Source organism: Tursiops truncatus, chromosome 15 (genome assembly GCF_011762595.2).
Source record: "Tursiops truncatus isolate mTurTru1 chromosome 15, mTurTru1.mat.Y, whole genome shotgun sequence".
NCBI lineage: Eukaryota > Metazoa > Chordata > Mammalia > Artiodactyla > Delphinidae > Tursiops > Tursiops truncatus.
Window position 1 is genome coordinate 8,017,686 of NC_047048.1, and position 17,385 is coordinate 8,035,070.

A 17,385-nucleotide genomic window follows, 5' to 3' on the forward strand; every position below is an offset into this window, starting at 1 on the left:
GACAAGCACTGGAGCACCGTGCCGCTTGTCGAGGATAATCCTGTGTTCATAATTAGTGAAATAACGCGACTGCCATTGCGAGGCTGCTGCTTTTGATAACACTATTCTGGGGCCTTCTGTTGGAACGCTTCAGTACAGAGGCGGTGTGACGCGGCAGTCACCTGCGCTCTACTCGCTAGGGCACAGGAGACAGTGCTACCAATAGCTCAGGTGTAAGATGGGGGTTTGTAAGGACTGACTGAGGCCCATCTCCCCTAGGGAGAAATGATATTTTCTGCAGTTGCTTTAAAGATCAGTACTTCTCACTGATCAGTACTTCTCGCTGGGCGGGTGGGCGGGTGGGCAGGTGTGCTCCATTCACCTGGGGGCCTTTTTCCGAACTGCACAAGCCTCCCCAACCCTCCGCACCCCTCACGCCACCTCCCGAGGTTCCGATGGGTCCTTTTGAGCCACTGTGGGGCACACTGTGTCCCTCGCGGGGTGGAGACAGGACCAAAGACCGACAACCACTTCTCTGCACTCGTTCAGCGCCTTTAATTCTGGACGCTGCCTCTTTGGTTACATAAGTTCCCTCACCGGCCGTGTGTTTCCTCTGCACCGGGGCTGCCCTTGACCGCGTTTTAACGAGCATCTCATCATCGTCTCAGTGTGTGAAGCTCCGACATCCACGTTCCGTTGGTCGCTTGCCGCGGGTGGGCATGATGATAATCGCTGTCTCGGGGAGGGGGTGCCAGCCAGCCCGTGGCTGTAGCGGGGAGGCCTGTGTGTCCTTCCATGGCCCCTGCCCTCCCTGGACGGCACGAGTGAGTTTTAACGTCACACATCCCGGTATCAGAGAGCCCGGGAGCCGAGCCTCCCTGAGCCTCGTCCTGGCTGCATCTTGAAGGCACTGTGAGCACAGATTGAAGGAAGCCATCTGTGCAATTGAAGGAAGCAGTGAGCCTTCCACGGGGAGGAGGGGGGTGAAGGGGGCCCCGGGAAGGGAGGCAGCAGCGGAGATGCCCCAGAGGGAAGAAACCGAGGGCCTCTTCCCTCTGGGGCATCGTGCTAGAGGCCTCAAGACCAGTTATCTGCATTGAGGTCACAAGTAAATCGCTGCAAACCGGTGGGCGTTACTGGAAATGCTTCAGGGAGCTAATTGTGGGAACCTACGGTGAATCCTCTTAGACACACGTGCCCCTGGTCACTGGGTGAGTAAATCTAGATACTCACCTGCAGGTGATCCCCAGCTTGTGGCCCACTTAGCCAACCATACAGTGTCCAAGTAGCTGAAATACTGAGCCAGGACCTTCCTGGACGATGGTGGCACGATTCCGTGAGAAGGAGCTGCTCCCGTCCGCCCTGTGCCTGGGTCACAGTTCATGGAGGCTGGAGGTGACTTGTGATGGGGTTGCCACACAGGGGTCCCCCTTGTGTCTCCAGAGCCGCACTTCTCCAGCTGGCAGCAAGGCCTCCAATGTCATGGTCACTCTCCCCACCCCCTGGCCTGGGGGCGGGGGGGGGTCTCCCCTTTTTGTCTTGCGTTCTCAGCCTCCCCGTAGTGCACGCACAGCGCCCACCTTGGGCGTCCCTGGGCTTCTCCCCCAGGCCAGCCTCAGCAGATCCTAAATTTACGTAACTGCCACCTCTCACCAAGGAACAGTGGAGACCTGAGGGGGTCCCCGTTCAGGTGAAAAGGAGGGGCACGCTGCCTAGTTCCAGACCCTAGAGAGGCAGAGTCAACCTCAGACCCCTGCCCGGACCAGGGAGCCCAGTCACACCCGCTGGGTTCTGACTGGTGGCCCCTCAGCCCCGGGGTCCACGTCAGGGTGAGGGGTCACACACCGATGCCCCTAACCTGAGCTGTGGGTCTTCAGACAGCACTGCCGAAAGCCTGGCTCCGATTATCCCAGAGGAAGAAGACAGAGCTGCCTGTAAACCGCAACAGTCGCCTCTCCGGCCCCGTCCGTTGTGTGGCAAAGGCGTGTTGCTACCTTGACCCCTTGCTGTGCAACCTGGAGGACGAGGTCTTTCGAGGGTCTTTGCATTAGTCTCTGTGCCAGAGGTCCCTTAAGTTGGTAGCCCTAGGCCCCATGTTATAACTTGACTAAGACAGATATCTTTTATAAATTCAGTACCTAATTTGCTGCACACCAAAATGCTTTGCATTTTAAATTAAATTACCTCATTATTTGAGTCGTAGCCAGGATTTTAAGAACTTCAGATAGATAATGCTTCTAGCAATTCAAGAAACATTCGATGAGCTCCTACTAAGTCTGGAACCACATACGTGCTCTATAGTATTAAACGTGTGTGATTAACGTATCATAAAACCACCGTGTTTGAGGGGTGCTGGCAGCCTGCACTTGTGCATCCGACATTTCCTCACCACTGTCCTCTGGAAACCCTTCTTCTTACTCTTCCCCCCTTCCCATATGAGGAGCGTGGGGCCCGACAGCCTAAGCCCGTCACCCAGGGTCACAGCAAAGTGGGACTGAGCTCGAAGCCCAGCTCCACCCTAGACCTTTCCTCCCCTCTCTATACAAGGTCAGAGTGGGTTCCTTTACAAGAGCCCCTTTTCAGGAAGGCGACCCGCCTGCCGGATTCTGCATTCATGGCGCAGGATGTGGGGCTGCCTTTCCTGCCATCGGCATCAGACAGCCAGAGCTGCTCTGGGCCTCCGTCCTCCTCCATGGATCTGCCAAAGAGCCGCAGGGACGCTCGGAGGTGGCAGACTGGGCTGTGGAGAACTTCGTAAATGGAGTGCCTGGATCGAGGACCACAGAGTGTCTTCAGAACCCTTTCGTCGTATTCAGTACCACCCACCAGGGATGAAGTAGTCATAACTACAGTAATAACAGTCACCATCGTTACTGAGTGCTTTTCCACAGGCTAAGCACTCAGTATTGCAGTTGGGGCTCTTGTCTCTGCACGTTCCACATCCACGGACTCGGAGGGCCAAGTGCCCTGCGCCATTCTGTGTAAGGGGCTAGAACATCTGCAGACTTGGTACCACAGGGATCCTGGAGCCAGATCCGCCTCACTGCTTCCTGCACTTGCTCTGGGCAGCCTCGGGCTCTGCCACGGCCTTTGGTGCAGACCCCCTGTGGGTTTTTTTTTTTCTTTGTTTCTCTGGACGGACAGACAGATGCTCTGCAGACGTGTCGCGATAACTGGATAAGATGACATGTGAGGTGCGGAGCCGGGCCTGGGATCTAGGAGCACCTGCTGCCCTTTCCGGGCAGGACCCCCTGAAACCAGACGTTACGGGCGCCCAGCAAGGAGTTTCTGGCCAAAGAACAGAGCTGAGGGCACTTGGGCTCTTGCCTGTGTGGGCCCACGCCGCCTGCTGCCTGCCTCCTGCCCCGGCCCACCCCCAGCCTGCCGCCACACGCGGGGTCCTGAGACGGCGCTCCGCTGGGAGCTCGGTGGGGACGGGCTTTGTGAGGCGCCCCCCCGCCAGGCCCCCGTCCAGGTGTCTGCTCCACAGAGGTTTGCAGCCGCCATGTTGATTTCTTCCCGACTATGCTGCCCCCCAGGCAGATGGCAGAAATTTCAGTGGAAGCTGTTTGGTTCTCAGTGAAAACTCATATTTAACCAGACAGATTCCAGCCCGAAAACCTTCTGATCTGGGCTGATCGAAGGCCTGCAGCCGTGCTCTCAGGGAACCCGCAGCAGGACCTGGCAGCGACAGTGGTCCCGCATCGAAGGCCCCTCGGCGCCAGCATCTGCACCGGCTCCTTGTCTCGTGCCCCTTCGCTCAGTACTCGGAGGTCACCGGCCTTCCCGTCTCACAGATGAGCCGCTGACTGACGTGCCCAAAGGGCCCGGCTCGTGAGTGACAGAGCTGACTCCAGGTTCTGGGCCGTGCCAGGTCCAGAAGCTTCGTGTCTGCCGTTCTTCCTGCCCGTCTCCTGTTCTCTGAACGTGACCACTTTTTATGCGCGCTCCGCGTGCAGCGTCAGTGAGTCCCACCCTCCGAAGGTGCTTTGCGTCCGGCAGCGCTGGGCCATCTTGTGTTAGGAAAGGCTTCCCACTCTCCGACCACAGGGAGGAGAATGAAAGAATCGTGTCTTCATGAGCACCTTCTCAGCATCTTTCGTCGGAAAATGAGTGCATGCTACCCTGTTTGATTATGAGGAGAAACCATTGTAATACAGGCAAGAGGTCTTAAAAAGGAACCAGGGCAGAGCAATTCTACACAATGGGAAACACACACACAAGAAACCGCCAGCAAAGGCAAAAGGAAAAGACGGGCTAAATGGGGCCACGTGGGATTCAGGTGGGAATCTTCTCCCCAAATTCTAGAATGTTCTCAGCCGGCTGTAAACTGTGATCGTAGACGTGGCTGGTCAAGTAGAGCCTAAAAAGGTAACTAGAAGCCCTGGGGATGGGAAGGGCCTGTTGATTCAAGAATCGGAATTTGCTCGCCCCAGGCTTGGAAGGATGCTAAAGGGGCAGGACCCCCTGCTGGCTGAGGCTTTGCGTTTTATGTCAAGCTGTCTTCCTTCCCACAAAGAACTCCTTTGGTGGAGGGGGGAAGGGCAAAAACAAACTAGGCCAAAAGCACCTTCAGAGAAGGAGGCACCCTCTGCCGCCCACTCTACAGCAAAGGCTCTTCCTGGCAAGAAGGCCCCGCAGGGCTCCGGGCACAAACAGCCACGTGGGTACCACGTGAGCTCACAGAGGTGAATGGAGCACAGCAGAGCATCACCGCACCTGGGAAGCTTGCCAGAGGGCCCCTGACCTTCCCTCTGAAGGGCATTCTAGGGTCAGGGAGTCAGCCATGCCCAGCCGTGGCCCTGCTGGCCAGGGTGCCCTGCCAGGGCCCTCCCTGCAGGACCATCTGTCGGAGAAAGCAGTGACCACCCAGCGGACCGGCCTCCGCTGCTAAAATCCCCCGCGTCTGGGGGGACCCCTCCAGAAATACAAACGCATTTTCCCTGGTGCCTATCTGATGCTGACCTCAGTGACAAAAGGGCCGTATCTCTTATCAGCAGGGTCCCACCAAAGGTGTTGACAACTAACCGTACGCGTCAGCTGGCCTCACGTAGTTTGTGAAAAGCCACACGCTGCTTTTCAAACACCAGGAGAGCGTCTCTTCATCCTGTTGGCCATTTTGTGGGATTTCATACAAAATGGCCTTTTCGTAGTTCGGTTTTCCACTTCTGTAAAGCTTTTTCCTTCTACTTTCATTGGGGTTTATGTTACAACCTTACGGTTGCCGTGTGTGTGTGTGTGTGTGTGGTGTGCACGCACGCCTGTGCCCACTCAACATCAGGCAACGAGCAAAGGACAAGGGACGACTCCACAGTTGTCACCTTTCACTGTGCATGTCTGGGCTCCCTCGGGGCTGCTGGATGCTTTACAGGGGACGTAGTCAGTGAAGGGTCTTAGCCCATTGGGGCTGCCATGACGGGATACCAGAGACCAGGGCATGTAAACAGCAGACACTTCTGTTTCTCACAGTTCTGAAGCTGGAAGTCCAAGATGAGGCTCCAGCATTTTCTGTGTACGTTGAGGGCTCCCTTCTTGGTTCACAGACTGCCGTCTTCCCGCTGCGTCCTCACGTGGCCCCGAGAAGGGCCTCTCAGGGGTCTCTTTTAAGTCACTAATTCCAGTCATGACCTCGACACCTCCCAATAGCGCCACCTCCTGATGCCATCACCGTGTTGGGGGTTAGGATCTCAACATTGGAATTTGTGGGGACACCCCATTCGGTCCATGGCAAAGCCCAGCACCCTTCTTCAGACACGACCACTAATAAAATCCCTCTCTGTTTTCAGCAACTGGAAGAAAAACTCAAAGGACAGGCTGACTATGAAGAGGTGAAGAAAGAGCTAAAGTAAGTTTGGAGATGCAGCTCGGCCATTCACGAGCCAGGGCTCGTTGGAGCCATGTACTAAGGAAACCCCGTGTCAGCGAGGGGGCAGCTGCGGGGCCCCTGGCTCAGGCTCCACCACGGGGCCACATCCGGGGCTACTCGCCGTGGCGGGTGTTTGCACTCAGGCCTGTGCCTGAATTCTTTGGACTTTTTATGGAACTCTGTGCATAAAAGTTACCAGTCTGCACGGAATCAGGGGAGATACTGCCTTTGTAGGAAATATAAAATACGAGCTTACTTTTTAGCTGTAAGTCCCCCAAACAGAAGGAGAACAGAGCAAGGAAACATTTTCCAGTTGAGGCCTCACGCCTCCCTGGCTTAAACTATGGGACTTTGATCCCCCGGCCTCCACCCGAGAGGCAGCAGCTGAAAGCTTGTCACCCTTTGGAGCTGATGCTCACGTTCCCACGCTTAGAAGCTCCCTCCTCGGGCCCCGGCGCCCAGCCTGACCCTCCCGCCTCAAACTCCTTCCCCTGAGCTGCCCTTGGCCCGCCTAGAGCTCACGGGCAGTGCCCCGACAGTGCACACGGCCGCCCCTTGCCCTCCCTCGCCTCGAAGAGTCTCACCCGAGCTGCCCTCTCCTCCCCAGCCAGGTTGGCAAACACTGCAGAGGGGTCCCTGGGCCTGGGTCCCTGCAGGCTCCGGGCCTCTCCCCTGCTGCTGGCCGCCTCTGCTTCCCGGGGGCCTTGCCACGCCCTCGGCATACCCTTCTGCCCCCAGCTGCACCCCGACCCCTCAGCAGACCCCCCAGTGCTCTGCCTGACGGAGGGGACAGACGCCCGCGGCTCCCGGAGCCCCTGCCTCGAAACGACTCCTCTGGTCTCGGCTTCTCCCTCCCGTCTCTCCAGGCTGACCCCGCCACGCTGGTCCCTTCCTTCCTACTCCTCCCATCAGCTCGTTTCGCTCTTGCTGACATTTTTAATTTCTCCTTTTAAAATAAGCCTACACCCACTCCCCATGCTGTTCTTCGGATTCTTAGTTCCATTCCCTCGGGTTTGCTAAAAAAGCCCACGTGAAGGCCTCTTCGACCTTCTCGCCCCCTGCGTCAGCAGCCTCCTCCCTGGCGGGGTGACTCCCGGGGGCTCCACTCACTTCTCTCCCCGAGCATCCTCACCCCCCTGACACAGCGGGCCTCTGCACGCCTCCTTGGACACCCCCTCAACTCTCTGCAGGTCCAGCTTCTTTGAGCTCTGTCCTCTCCCCCACCGCATTTCCGGGAGGTATATTTTTTACTTCTCTACCCGCCTCCTCATCCCTTTCCCTCTTCTTCCCGCCTCAAAAGAAAAAAAAAAAAAGGGCTTCCCTGGTGGCGCAGTGGTTGAGAGTCCACCTGCCAGTGCAGGGGACACAGGTTCGTGCCCCGGTCCAGGAAGATCCCATATGCCGCGGAGTGGCTGGGCCCGTGAGCCATGGCCGCTGGGCCTGCGCGTCCGGAGCCTGTGCTCTGCAATGGGAGAGGCCACAACAGTGAGAAGCCCACGTACCGCAAAAAAAAACGAAAACAAAAACAATGTGTGCCCTCCCTAGTGTTGAATCGAAAAAACTGACTTGAAGGCCTTCTCCGGAGCCCCCGCCCTTCCCAGGCTGAGGCCAGGCCCACACCCCCTCCTCTGAGCTCACCTCTCTCACCGAGAACCAAGGCTTCTTGGCCCCAGGCTGCTCCCTCCCAGGTCCGCCTGCCCGGCCACTCGCCGGCCCTCACCCTCTCCCAGGACAGCCGCCCATATTCCTGCCAGGGCTTCTGCTACATCTGCCCAACACGGCCCCAGCGCAGCCCCATTCAGGTGGCTCTTCTGCTAGAAGGTGTCCCTGGCTTCCCAGTTCCTGGTGATCCACACGCCCTCTGGATGCACGCCAGCGCCCGTTCCGTCCCATCTCTTCCCCTGAGGTCCCCACCGTGCCCCACCCCAGGAGTCTGTAAAGCATTCTGCTCCTTCTCCTGCCCGGGTTTTCTCCCGCTGGTGCTGTTTGGATTTTGTCTTCCACCCAGAATCACTGTAGGGTCCCTGAGGATGAGAAGTGGTTCTGAGTCTGCACAGCGCCAGGCACGTAGTAGGCTGTCGGTAAACTTGGTGAATAAATGAAGAGAGGGCTTCCCTGGTGGCGCAGTGGTTGAGGGTCCGCCTGCCGATGCAGGGGACGTGGGTTCGTGCCCCCGTCCGGGAAGATCCCACATGCCGCGGAGCGGCTGGGCCCGTGAGCCATGGCCACTGAGCCTGCGCGTCTGGAGCCTGTGCTCTGCCGCGGGAGAGGCCACAACAGTGAGAGGCCCGTGTACCGCAAAAAAATAATTAAAATAAATAAATGAAGAGACACTGATGTTTTCAGTATAAATTCAGACGCACTTAGTCTTTTCTTACATGATCCTAAAGAGGCCCTCAGACAAGAATATAGCTGCAAACAATGTGACAGCCACAAAGAAAAGACAGGCTTGTCCAGACTGCTCGCCTCTTCTCTCCTGGCTGATGCAGTGCGGCCCGAGGCTCTTATGATTCTCGGTAGCAGCTCATCATAAAACAGAATTATGAGCTCCTCGTTCCCGTTTTGTTAGTTTACACGACAGGGGCCACTACAAAGATACAACCACAGGGGAGCTAAGAGCGGTCGGCTCCTCACTGAACCTCCCGGGGGCCGTGGCACAGAGAGCCCCCTGGGCCCTGGGCACGCTGTGCTCTCCGGATGGCACTGCCATTGATCTTGTAGAAGGGCCGAGGCTAGAGTCCCAGCTGGGAGAGTGCAGGAGGCCCGGTGCCCGGGATGGAAGCTGCCCACTTTCTCACCTTCCCGCCTCGAGCGTGAGGGGAACGCCTGGGCTCCTTGGGGCCACATGGACCCACAGGAAGAAAGGAGTGTCCACGTGTGCGGAACGCTGTGAACAGCAGTCCTGGGCACCCGCGCTCACTCAGCTCTCGGACTTGTTGACACAGGCCGAGACCGGAGCAGTTTCCATGGTAAGGAGAACAAAGGAGACGTGAGCCCTCGCGCCCACACCTTGGTAGTGGCTCCTTCCCCAGCCTGGGCTGCAGACGGTCCGCTGCCGCCTTTGAGCCACCCAGCGGTGGGACCTCGCTCCTGGCCCATCCCCGGGCGGCAGCGGCCAGGGGCATCGGTTCCTCTCCCCGGCTTCCTCGTTACAGCTTTTTCAGCCCTTCTCAGCTTTACAAATACATTCCACTTGCAGCAGTGTTACGTCTGCGTTCAACTTAACTTTAAAATTATACTCTGAACAGACCTGGTGTGATTCCATATGGAATGATTTACATGCTGGGCAAGAAACTTTCGCTGGCCAACTGCTAGTCGAATAGTTATTCCAGAGACGCTATCAGATGATAAAGCTGCCAGGGAAGTTGTTAAAGTTGTCAGCTCCTCGGTTCCTGGAGAGCAGGAAGCGGTGACGTGGCCGCTCATTAGCGCGGCTGCCCCCAAAGGTCCGAGCAGGGCTAACGGCTCTGTCTTGCTCTCCGCAGCATCCTGAAGTCCATGGAGTTTGCTCCGGCCGAGGGAGCTGGGACGCAGGTACATGGTCTCCCTTTGCTTTCCGTGTGCGTGAGCATCCGCGTCACTGCTTCGCCGTCGCGGTGTTTCTCCTCAAGGATATTTCGCCAAGTTAAAGCAAATTATCTTTAACTTAAAAGGGGCAAGAAGAGAAAAGTTAGTGTCTTTGAAACTGGTAACCGCGTTCACGTGAAATTGCAATTTAACTTGGGCAGGTCCTGAGAACGTGGGTACAAACGATTTCAGGTTGTGTTAAACGAGCAGCCCCAAGTGGACTGACTGACTTAGGAATTTTTATTAGCTACTGCCTCACGTGGACAAGAAACGGGCAAGATGACAATGGCGCACGGTAACCCAGCGGCCAGTTAAAATTTTCAGTCATCACGTGGAAGCCCGCTCCCGATGCCCAGAAGGCAGCCTCTGACTCTGGGTGGCTGGCGCCCAAAAGCGATCCCCTTTGCAGGCCTTCCTGACAGGTCTGTGACTCCCTTGCCTAACAAAGCAGAGGTCTAGATGCGCGGATTTGGGTACAGAAGAGGGAACGATGAGCTGTCTGGAAGCTGTGTGAGCCTAGAAAGAGAGAAATTACTTCAGCCGGAATGAGTTATCTCAGAAAGGAGCTCGAGTGTTCTCCACGTGCGTGGAGCATCTTCGGGGAGAGGGCGGGCGGTGGTCAGGTCAGAGCCGGGATCCTGGGGGTCCGGCGGCCCCGCAGTGAGCCCCGCTCTGCCCCGTCTAGGACTCATCCAGGCCCCTGGAGGTACTCCTGCTGGAGAAGAACCGCTCGCTGCAGTCCGAGAACGCCGCGCTGCGCATCTCCAACAGCGACCTGAGTGGTAGGTTGACAGGGTCTCGCGTCCGCTTGGCCCCTCCCGGGGTCGAGGAAGAAGAAGACGAACCGTGAGTCTGGGCCGATGCATGGCGGGCGTCACCGGGCGATGAGAACCTTGACTAACGAGTGTCCGTCTCCTCCTCACCCCCCACCCGCCCCCACCCGCTCCGAGACGGTCCAGGCGAGGCGCGAGGCCGCAGGGCGTCTGCGGAGCGCAGGCAGGGCCGTGCTGCGGGAGAGCCCACGCGGGCGCTCGCTCGCGGACGGTGGCTTTTCTGGTCTCTTCTTGGTTGTGCGGCCTCTCCCGTGGTGTTTCCGGGGCTGCTTCCAGGGCCAGGCCCTGCCCTTCCCGGCTCAGTGGAGCTTTTCTTCCTTTGTCAGGTTTTCCTTGGGAACGCCTCCCCCATCCTTAGCCTTTCTTTGCTCGTCCCGAAGTGGTGGCGTCACTGACTGCTTCGGGTTTGGCAGCTGGTAAAGCGTTTAAGAGTGTCTCGGGCTCCGATGATATTTCATTCTTAAAATGTGCGTGCCTTCGATCGAGCGGACTCGGTGCGGTGCGTTCGCCTCAGAGCAAGTGGTGTGAGAATCCGCGGGTCCCAAAATGTCAGTGTTTGCTGCTCCTCAGGTGGGGCCCTTCTGGTTGTAGCTCAAACGCTAGAGGCCCGATGAGAGGCCCGCGACCTGCCGACTCTTTACTGTGTGTGGTACCGGCTCCTTGTCACGTTAGGAGTTTGAGTCTATGTCAAGGGGAACTCTCCAGGCTGCAACGTACAAGAAAGGTGCAAACATGAAATGCATGTTGCTTGTTTCCGGGGGGCCTCGTTTGGCTAATTTAAAAATTCAATTGAAAAACAAACCAACACACCTCATTGGCCCTTGTTAAAAAAAAAAAAAAAAAATCTGCACTTTTTTTTTTTCCCTTTTGCGGGGCAAACTTTGCATCCTGGTCTTGGTTTTTTTTCCCTTTTGAATCCCCCATAATGCATTATGTTTGCCCTTCCTTGTAGGGTCAGCCAGGAGAAAAGGGAAAGACCAGCCTGAGAGTCGGCGTCCTGGACCTTTGCCGGCCTCCCCTCCTTCTCAGTTGCCCCGCAACACGGGGGAGCAGGCTTCCAATACTAATGGTACACACCAGTTCTCACCAGCGGGGTTAACGCAAGACTTTTTCAGCTCATCCCTGGCAAGCCCCAGCCTGCCCCTGGCTTCTACGGGAAAATTTGCACTAAACTCTCTCCTCCAACGACAGCTAATGCAGTCCTTCTACTCCAAGGCCATGCAGGAAGCAGGAAGCACAAGCATGATTTTTTCAACAGGTCCATACAGCACAAACTCCATATCTTCCCAAAGTCCATTACAACAAAGCCCAGATGTAAATGGCATGGCCCCGTCTCCCAGCCAGTCAGAAAGTGCTGGGAGCGTCTCCGAGGGCGAGGAGATGGACACTGCAGAAATCGCCCGGCAGGTGAAAGAGCAGCTCATCAAGCACAACATCGGGCAGCGCATTTTCGGACACTACGTCCTGGGACTGTCCCAAGGGTCCGTGAGCGAGATTCTGGCCCGGCCCAAGCCGTGGAATAAACTGACGGTGCGCGGCAAGGAGCCGTTTCACAAGATGAAGCAGTTCCTCTCGGACGAGCAGAACATCCTGGCTCTTCGCAGCATCCAAGGCAGACAAAGAGGTGAGAGACTCATGGGTTGGTGCCCATGCGTGAGCCCGTCATGGAGAGGTGTGCGTGTGTGTGTGTGTGTGTGTGTGTGTGTGTGTGTGAGATGAGACATCTGTTGTGCATCACACATCAGGTACAGCTCTCAGTCCTGCCATTGCCGGAGCTCAGGGCCGAGGGGCATGAGCTAAGGCTGTTAGACTTGGTGGGGGGGGGGGGTCTGGCCTCTGAAAATCGTTCAGCACCTCACACGTAGTAGACTCGCTATTTCAGTACCACGTACTGAGTCGGAGGGAATTACCTCACGCTCGACGTTCTGATGCGTTTCGTGTCCAGCGATCCTTCCGGCCTTAGGTGCCGGCCTCACGTGGGGAGGGGCCCGTGGGTACCACCCGGCCCTAGAGCAGCAGCATTGGCCGGGGGCGGTCCTCACGCAACGCTGGGTCCACGCGGAGGGCAAGCCGACCACGTGCGCCCCCCTCCTCCCTCCGCACCAGCGGGAGCGAGGCCCAGGGTCACAGTCCCCGTGTTTACGTCCAGCTGGCGATCTGTCTAGCGTTACCGGCGAAACATGCCTGCCTTGAGTAAAATACATGAACGTTGCATTAAAACACGCTTCCTACCCCCCCCCCCGCCCATAAAAAGATAAAAAGTCCGTCCAGTCCCTAACTGCCAGAACTCCTTCCCTCTTTAACGACAGGGGATCCTTCTGCTAAGTCAGCAGCGATAGAGGAAGGGGCTCTTCTCAGACGCACTGGAGATGTAGACTCGGAGAAGGGAGACGCTTCAAACGGCGTCCATGCGCACGAAGGGCACCGAGGCTCTCACGGCGATGTTAGCCGAAATTGACTGTCTCTGCATGATTTATGCGAGCTTTGTTCCGGGGCTGGTGGGCGATCCGCTTGGCGGCCCTGCTCCCTCCGTTTGACCCCCGTGGCGCTGGTGCCGCAGGCCGCCACCTAGGTCCATCTGATCCCCTTTGGTGGCAGAGCCGTGGCCTCTGTGAGCCGGTCAGCCAGGGAAGGGCCTCTCCAAAGTTTCTCGTGACTCCCAAGTGGCACAGGCAGCCCTGAGCCCTCTCTGTAGTGACAGCGGCTCAGATTTCATATCACGCAGCCCATAACGTCAACAGCACCATCCCCCTGATTGTTTTGTTCTTACCACACTTGTTTTTCAACAGAGAATCCAGGCCAGAGCCTGAACAGACTATTTCAGGAGGTACCGAAACGAAGAAATGGGTCTGAAGGTATGTCGCAGGCAGGTGTTTTTCTTTGCAGTTAGTAACCTAGGAAGCAGCATGTCCTTAGCTGTGTATTTGGGTTAAAACTGTACAGTGTGATTCTGGCCTGGAACCTGATGGAAAAACAGAGCTAGTAAGTATAAAACAAAGCACGGGTTCAAGTACGCACGGCCCCTTCCCCCTGTGCTGCCCGCGCTCTACCGAGCGCAGGAGGGGGCGGCACCACTAAGATGAGCCCCAAAACGCGAATCCCACACCCGCCCCCCTCTTAGATTCAAATTACGCCTTTCCCCATTTCCCAAGAAGCAGGTGAAAGAGTAATTTGTTGCTCTGAGAAGAATCAGGTGACTGAGTCAGATGAGATACTGCTGCTTCCTTGTACCTTCCCTGAACTCTGAAATGTGTCGAGGGCATGACAGAGGGGACAGATCCCAGATGGAACCTGCTCGCCAGCCCCCGTGGCACTCCTCGGAGTCGCAGCTTCGATGGGGTTTTGTCCCGGTGGCTTGCCTGTTTTTAAATGGTTCAATGTGGCGGTTCACACTGAGTGAGGGAGTGACCGATTCAAACGCGTGGACGGCTTCCGGGAAGAACCGGGCCAGCCCCCGGGCCGTAGTAGCTTCAGCGCATCTGTGCACGCGGCTGCGCGGCGGAGCATCACCATGTGACCGAAAGACGGGATTCTTGTCCTTTAGGCATGTCCGCAGGCCTCTCTCCTTGTTCATAAATTTTAAAAAGATAGTATGTGATAAGAGACCCGAAAATGTTAACTTAAGCCTTCAGCCTCTTCACCTTGTACGAGCAAACGATAGCGAGAGAAGCAGCCTCCACCCCTTGCCCTCTCTGCCCATTTTTCCGCTCTGGAACAGTGTCCTCAAGGACACGTACAAAGCCTTGAACGTAGTCCCAAGCCAGAGCAGCTGCTGGAGTTGTTTTTAAATGACTCACAAACCAAGCGTTGCCTTTTAATCCTTCATCTTTTTTCTCATACCGGATTAAATGATTCGCTCTCCCTGGTCCCACCCCACGGGTGACGTCCAGCTTGGGTAATGTGAGAGCTTGTCCCGCTGGCCGAGTACTGTCTGACTCGGTGGAGTCAGTGGGAAGCCCTTCCTGCCCCGGGGCCGCGGCACCTGCTGTGGAGTTGCATGTACAGCAGGTACAGGTAAACGGGAGGCCACGCCTGCCTCCGTGTCGTCACCGGCCTCCGCTCGGCCGCTGGTTATCAGAATGACGTCTTTGTGCAGCCCTGAGTCTTGTTCCAGGTGTGGGTCTGATGTCGTTGGTGTGGCTTCTCCCTGCAGGTAACATCACCACCCGGATCCGAGCCTCAGAGACCGGGTCCGATGAAGCAATCAAGTCCATCCTGGAACAGGCCAAAAGGGAGCTGCAAGTACAGAAAACCGGTACGGAGTCCAGGCCTTCAACCGCTGTTCTCCACACTTAGTTGAAAGAATTGTCATGAGCGTTCTGGTCGGCAGTAATTAACTTTGTTAAAAAAAAAAAAAAATAGAATGTATGTTTTCAAGCCTTTAGGCAAGCACAGAGGGGAGCAGGTCTGTGTGATGTCTATTTTGCTAATAGTTACCATTCTAGGTCATTCCCTAGCATTGACTCAAGAATGTACCCCTGGCCTAGAATCTCCATGACTTAAATTAGCAAGTACTTTGTATCAGATTCCCTTTTTTTTTTGCGGTACACGGGCCTCTCACTGTTGTGGCCTCTCCCGTTGCGGCGGGGCACAGGTTCCGGACACGCAGCCTCAGTGGCCATGGCTCACGGGCCCAGCCGCTCCGCGGCACGTGGGATCTTCCCGGACCGGGGCACGAACCCACGTCCCCTGCATTGGCAGGCGGACTCTAAACCACTGCGCCACCAGGGAAGCCCCCAGATTCCCTTTTTTAAATGCAACACAGGCTTTTGCTACTTGGATATATACTGACCACAGCTGCTTTATGGAAGAGACGTTGCCAGAGAGGAGCAGGAAGTGTTAAAGGGTGGATGGCCCCACCTCTGCAGTCAGTCGGCTTCAGGAATCGGCCCTCATAGCCCCCTGAGAGCTGCCTTGTGTAAGAGAACACCCACATTTCAGCTTTCTTGCGGCTGAACTTTGCTTGAGAGGCGCGCCAGGCTGTAGATTCAGCTCAGACCTTCCGCTGGAGAGGAAACCTGAGTGCTCTACCCGGGGCTCAATACAGACACACCCCTGCCCTGTGCCCACGAAGCCCCTGCTCTGTGGAGTCCTTCCGCCACAGACGTGGCCGCGAGGCCCCACCAGGCCTGGCTGCAGGCAGCTGTGACCGCTTAGCACCTGCCACCACCTGGTCACTCCCCTGGGTTCCTGAGCTAGGGCCTGCCCACTGCCCCACACACACACTGGCCCTCCCCCTCCCCCTCCCCCTTGGTGGCCACACCGTAGTCACCCACCCGGAAGGGGATCTGAGCTAACAAAACCACTGGAATTTTGGGATATAGCACATGAGAATGTTAAGTCTAAAGTGATCCCGGAAAGAGAGTCACAGAGCATTTGCACACGTAACCCCCCCGGCCCCGCCCCCCATCACACTCGTGATCATAACTTACCCCTTCGGCTGGTGTGTCGCGGAGGCCGTGTGGTCGCACAGCAGGCGCGTTGGCCCCTCTATCACTGCTCGGACAGGGTGCGTGAACGTTTCACGACGGGGGAAACGTTGGAAAAACAGAGCCGTGAGGTTCTCCCCAGTAACCTGCATGCGGTGGCAGGTCGGGTCAGGATGAAGTGGAGTGAAAAAGCACGGGGCGGTGCCGCCACCGTCTCACCTCTGTGTTTGCTCCGCAGCAGAGCCGGCCCAGCCTTCCTCGGCGTCCAGCAGCGGGAACTCCGACGACGCCATCCGCTCCATCCTGCAGCAGGCCCGCCGCGAGATGGAGGCCCAGCAGGCCGCCCTCGACCCCGCCTTAAAGCCAGCGCCGCTGTCCCAGACAGACATCGCCATCCTGACCCCCAAGCTAATGCCCCCCTCGCCCATGTCGTCAGTGTCCGGTTACTCTCCATTAGCCGTCTCCCTGAAGAAGCCCCCCTCGGCTCCCGACTCCAGCGCCCCCGCTCTGCCCAACCCCCCGGTCCTGAAGAAGGAGTCCCAGGACGTGCCCGGGCCAGACCTCCCGGGGGCGGCCGACTCCGCACAGGGGGTCCTCAGACACGTGAAGAGCGAGCTGGGCCGCAGCGGCGTGTGGAAAGACCACTGGTGGAGCGCCGTCCAGCCCGAGAGGAAGAGCAGCGCTCCCCCCGAAGACCCCAAGGCTGAAGAAGCCAGCGGCGGGAAAGAAAAAGGCGGCGGCGGCAGTGGCGGGCAGGCGCGGGCCGAGCGCGGCCAGCTCCAGGGCCCCTCCTCGTCAGAGTACTGGAAGGACTGGCCCAGCGCCGAGTCGCCGTACTCCCAGAGCTCAGAGCTGAGCCTCACCGGAGCCAGCCGCAGCGAGACACCCCAGAACAGCCCTCTGCCCTCCTCCCCCATCGTGCCCCTGTCGAAGCCCACCAAGCCCTCGGTCCCTCCGCTGACCCCTGAGCAGTACGAGATCTACATGTACCAGGAGGTGGACACCATCGAGCTCACCCGGCAGGTGAAGGAGAAGCTGGCCAAGAACGGCATCTGTCAGAGGATCTTCGGGGAGAAGGTAAGGGACTCGATGTGGGAGCCTGGGTCTTCCCATCTCCCTTCACTGCTTAGGACTGCGTATCTGTCTGGAGGGTGTGGCCGTCACCCACTTAGTTAACCAAGGAGCATTGTGGCTCGTCCACTCCCAAACTTCCGGGGAGGCTGGCCGGTGAACGCTCCATTTGCGGCATCCCCGTTGGGGGCCAGGTTCTGGGTGAGGCCCTCTCACCCTCCATGGTCCTTTAGACCTCTTGTCTCACACTGTGAGGGGGTGGCAAAGTCGCCATTTGACAGATGAGGAAACCGAGGCTCAGGGAAGTTAACTATGTGCCCCAAGCTAGCAGGTGACTGAATCGAGTTCTGTCCCCCCAGCCAAGTGGAGCCCAGAGGCGCCTCTGTAGGCTGTTTCGGCCAAAAGGATCTGATCTGATCACAGAGAGAGACGGCCAGCGTGCAGAGAACCAGAAGGCACTCGATAGAACTGGCAACGTAAAGCGTAGTTGTACCTCTCTCATAATTCAGAACGTGCTTGGGGCACCAGAGGGGTGAAGCAACCTGCCCAGGGATGCACAGCTAGAGGTGGCACGGGCAGAGCTGCACAGAGCCCAGGCTGTGCCCAGGACTGGCCTCGAAGACCCTTGTTTCCACATCGG

General features: G+C 57.4%; 1 protein-coding gene across 7 annotated transcripts in view; it reads left to right on the plus strand.

The window, feature by feature from the left end:
• The window catches only part of CUX1 (cut like homeobox 1), a 348,779-nt gene that overhangs the window by 291,513 nt on the left and 39,881 nt on the right, over positions 1–17,385 (plus strand). For 3 of the 7 annotated variants that reach the window (XM_033839695.2, XM_073791972.1, XM_033839693.2), the window contains exons 12-18: positions 5,766–5,824; positions 9,331–9,379; positions 10,098–10,194; positions 11,198–11,869; positions 13,035–13,100; positions 14,399–14,500; positions 15,913–16,751. In XM_033839695.2, the coding sequence (XP_033695586.1) occupies positions 5,766–5,824; positions 9,331–9,379; positions 10,098–10,194; positions 11,198–11,869; positions 13,035–13,100; positions 14,399–14,500; positions 15,913–16,751 (1,884 nt within the window). The remainder of the gene's footprint in view (positions 1–5,765; positions 5,825–9,330; positions 9,380–10,097; positions 10,195–11,197; positions 11,870–13,034; positions 13,101–14,398; positions 14,501–15,912; positions 16,752–17,385) is intronic. The other 4 variants (XM_033839699.2, XM_073791974.1, XM_073791975.1 and 1 more) reach the window with 4 other exon arrangements.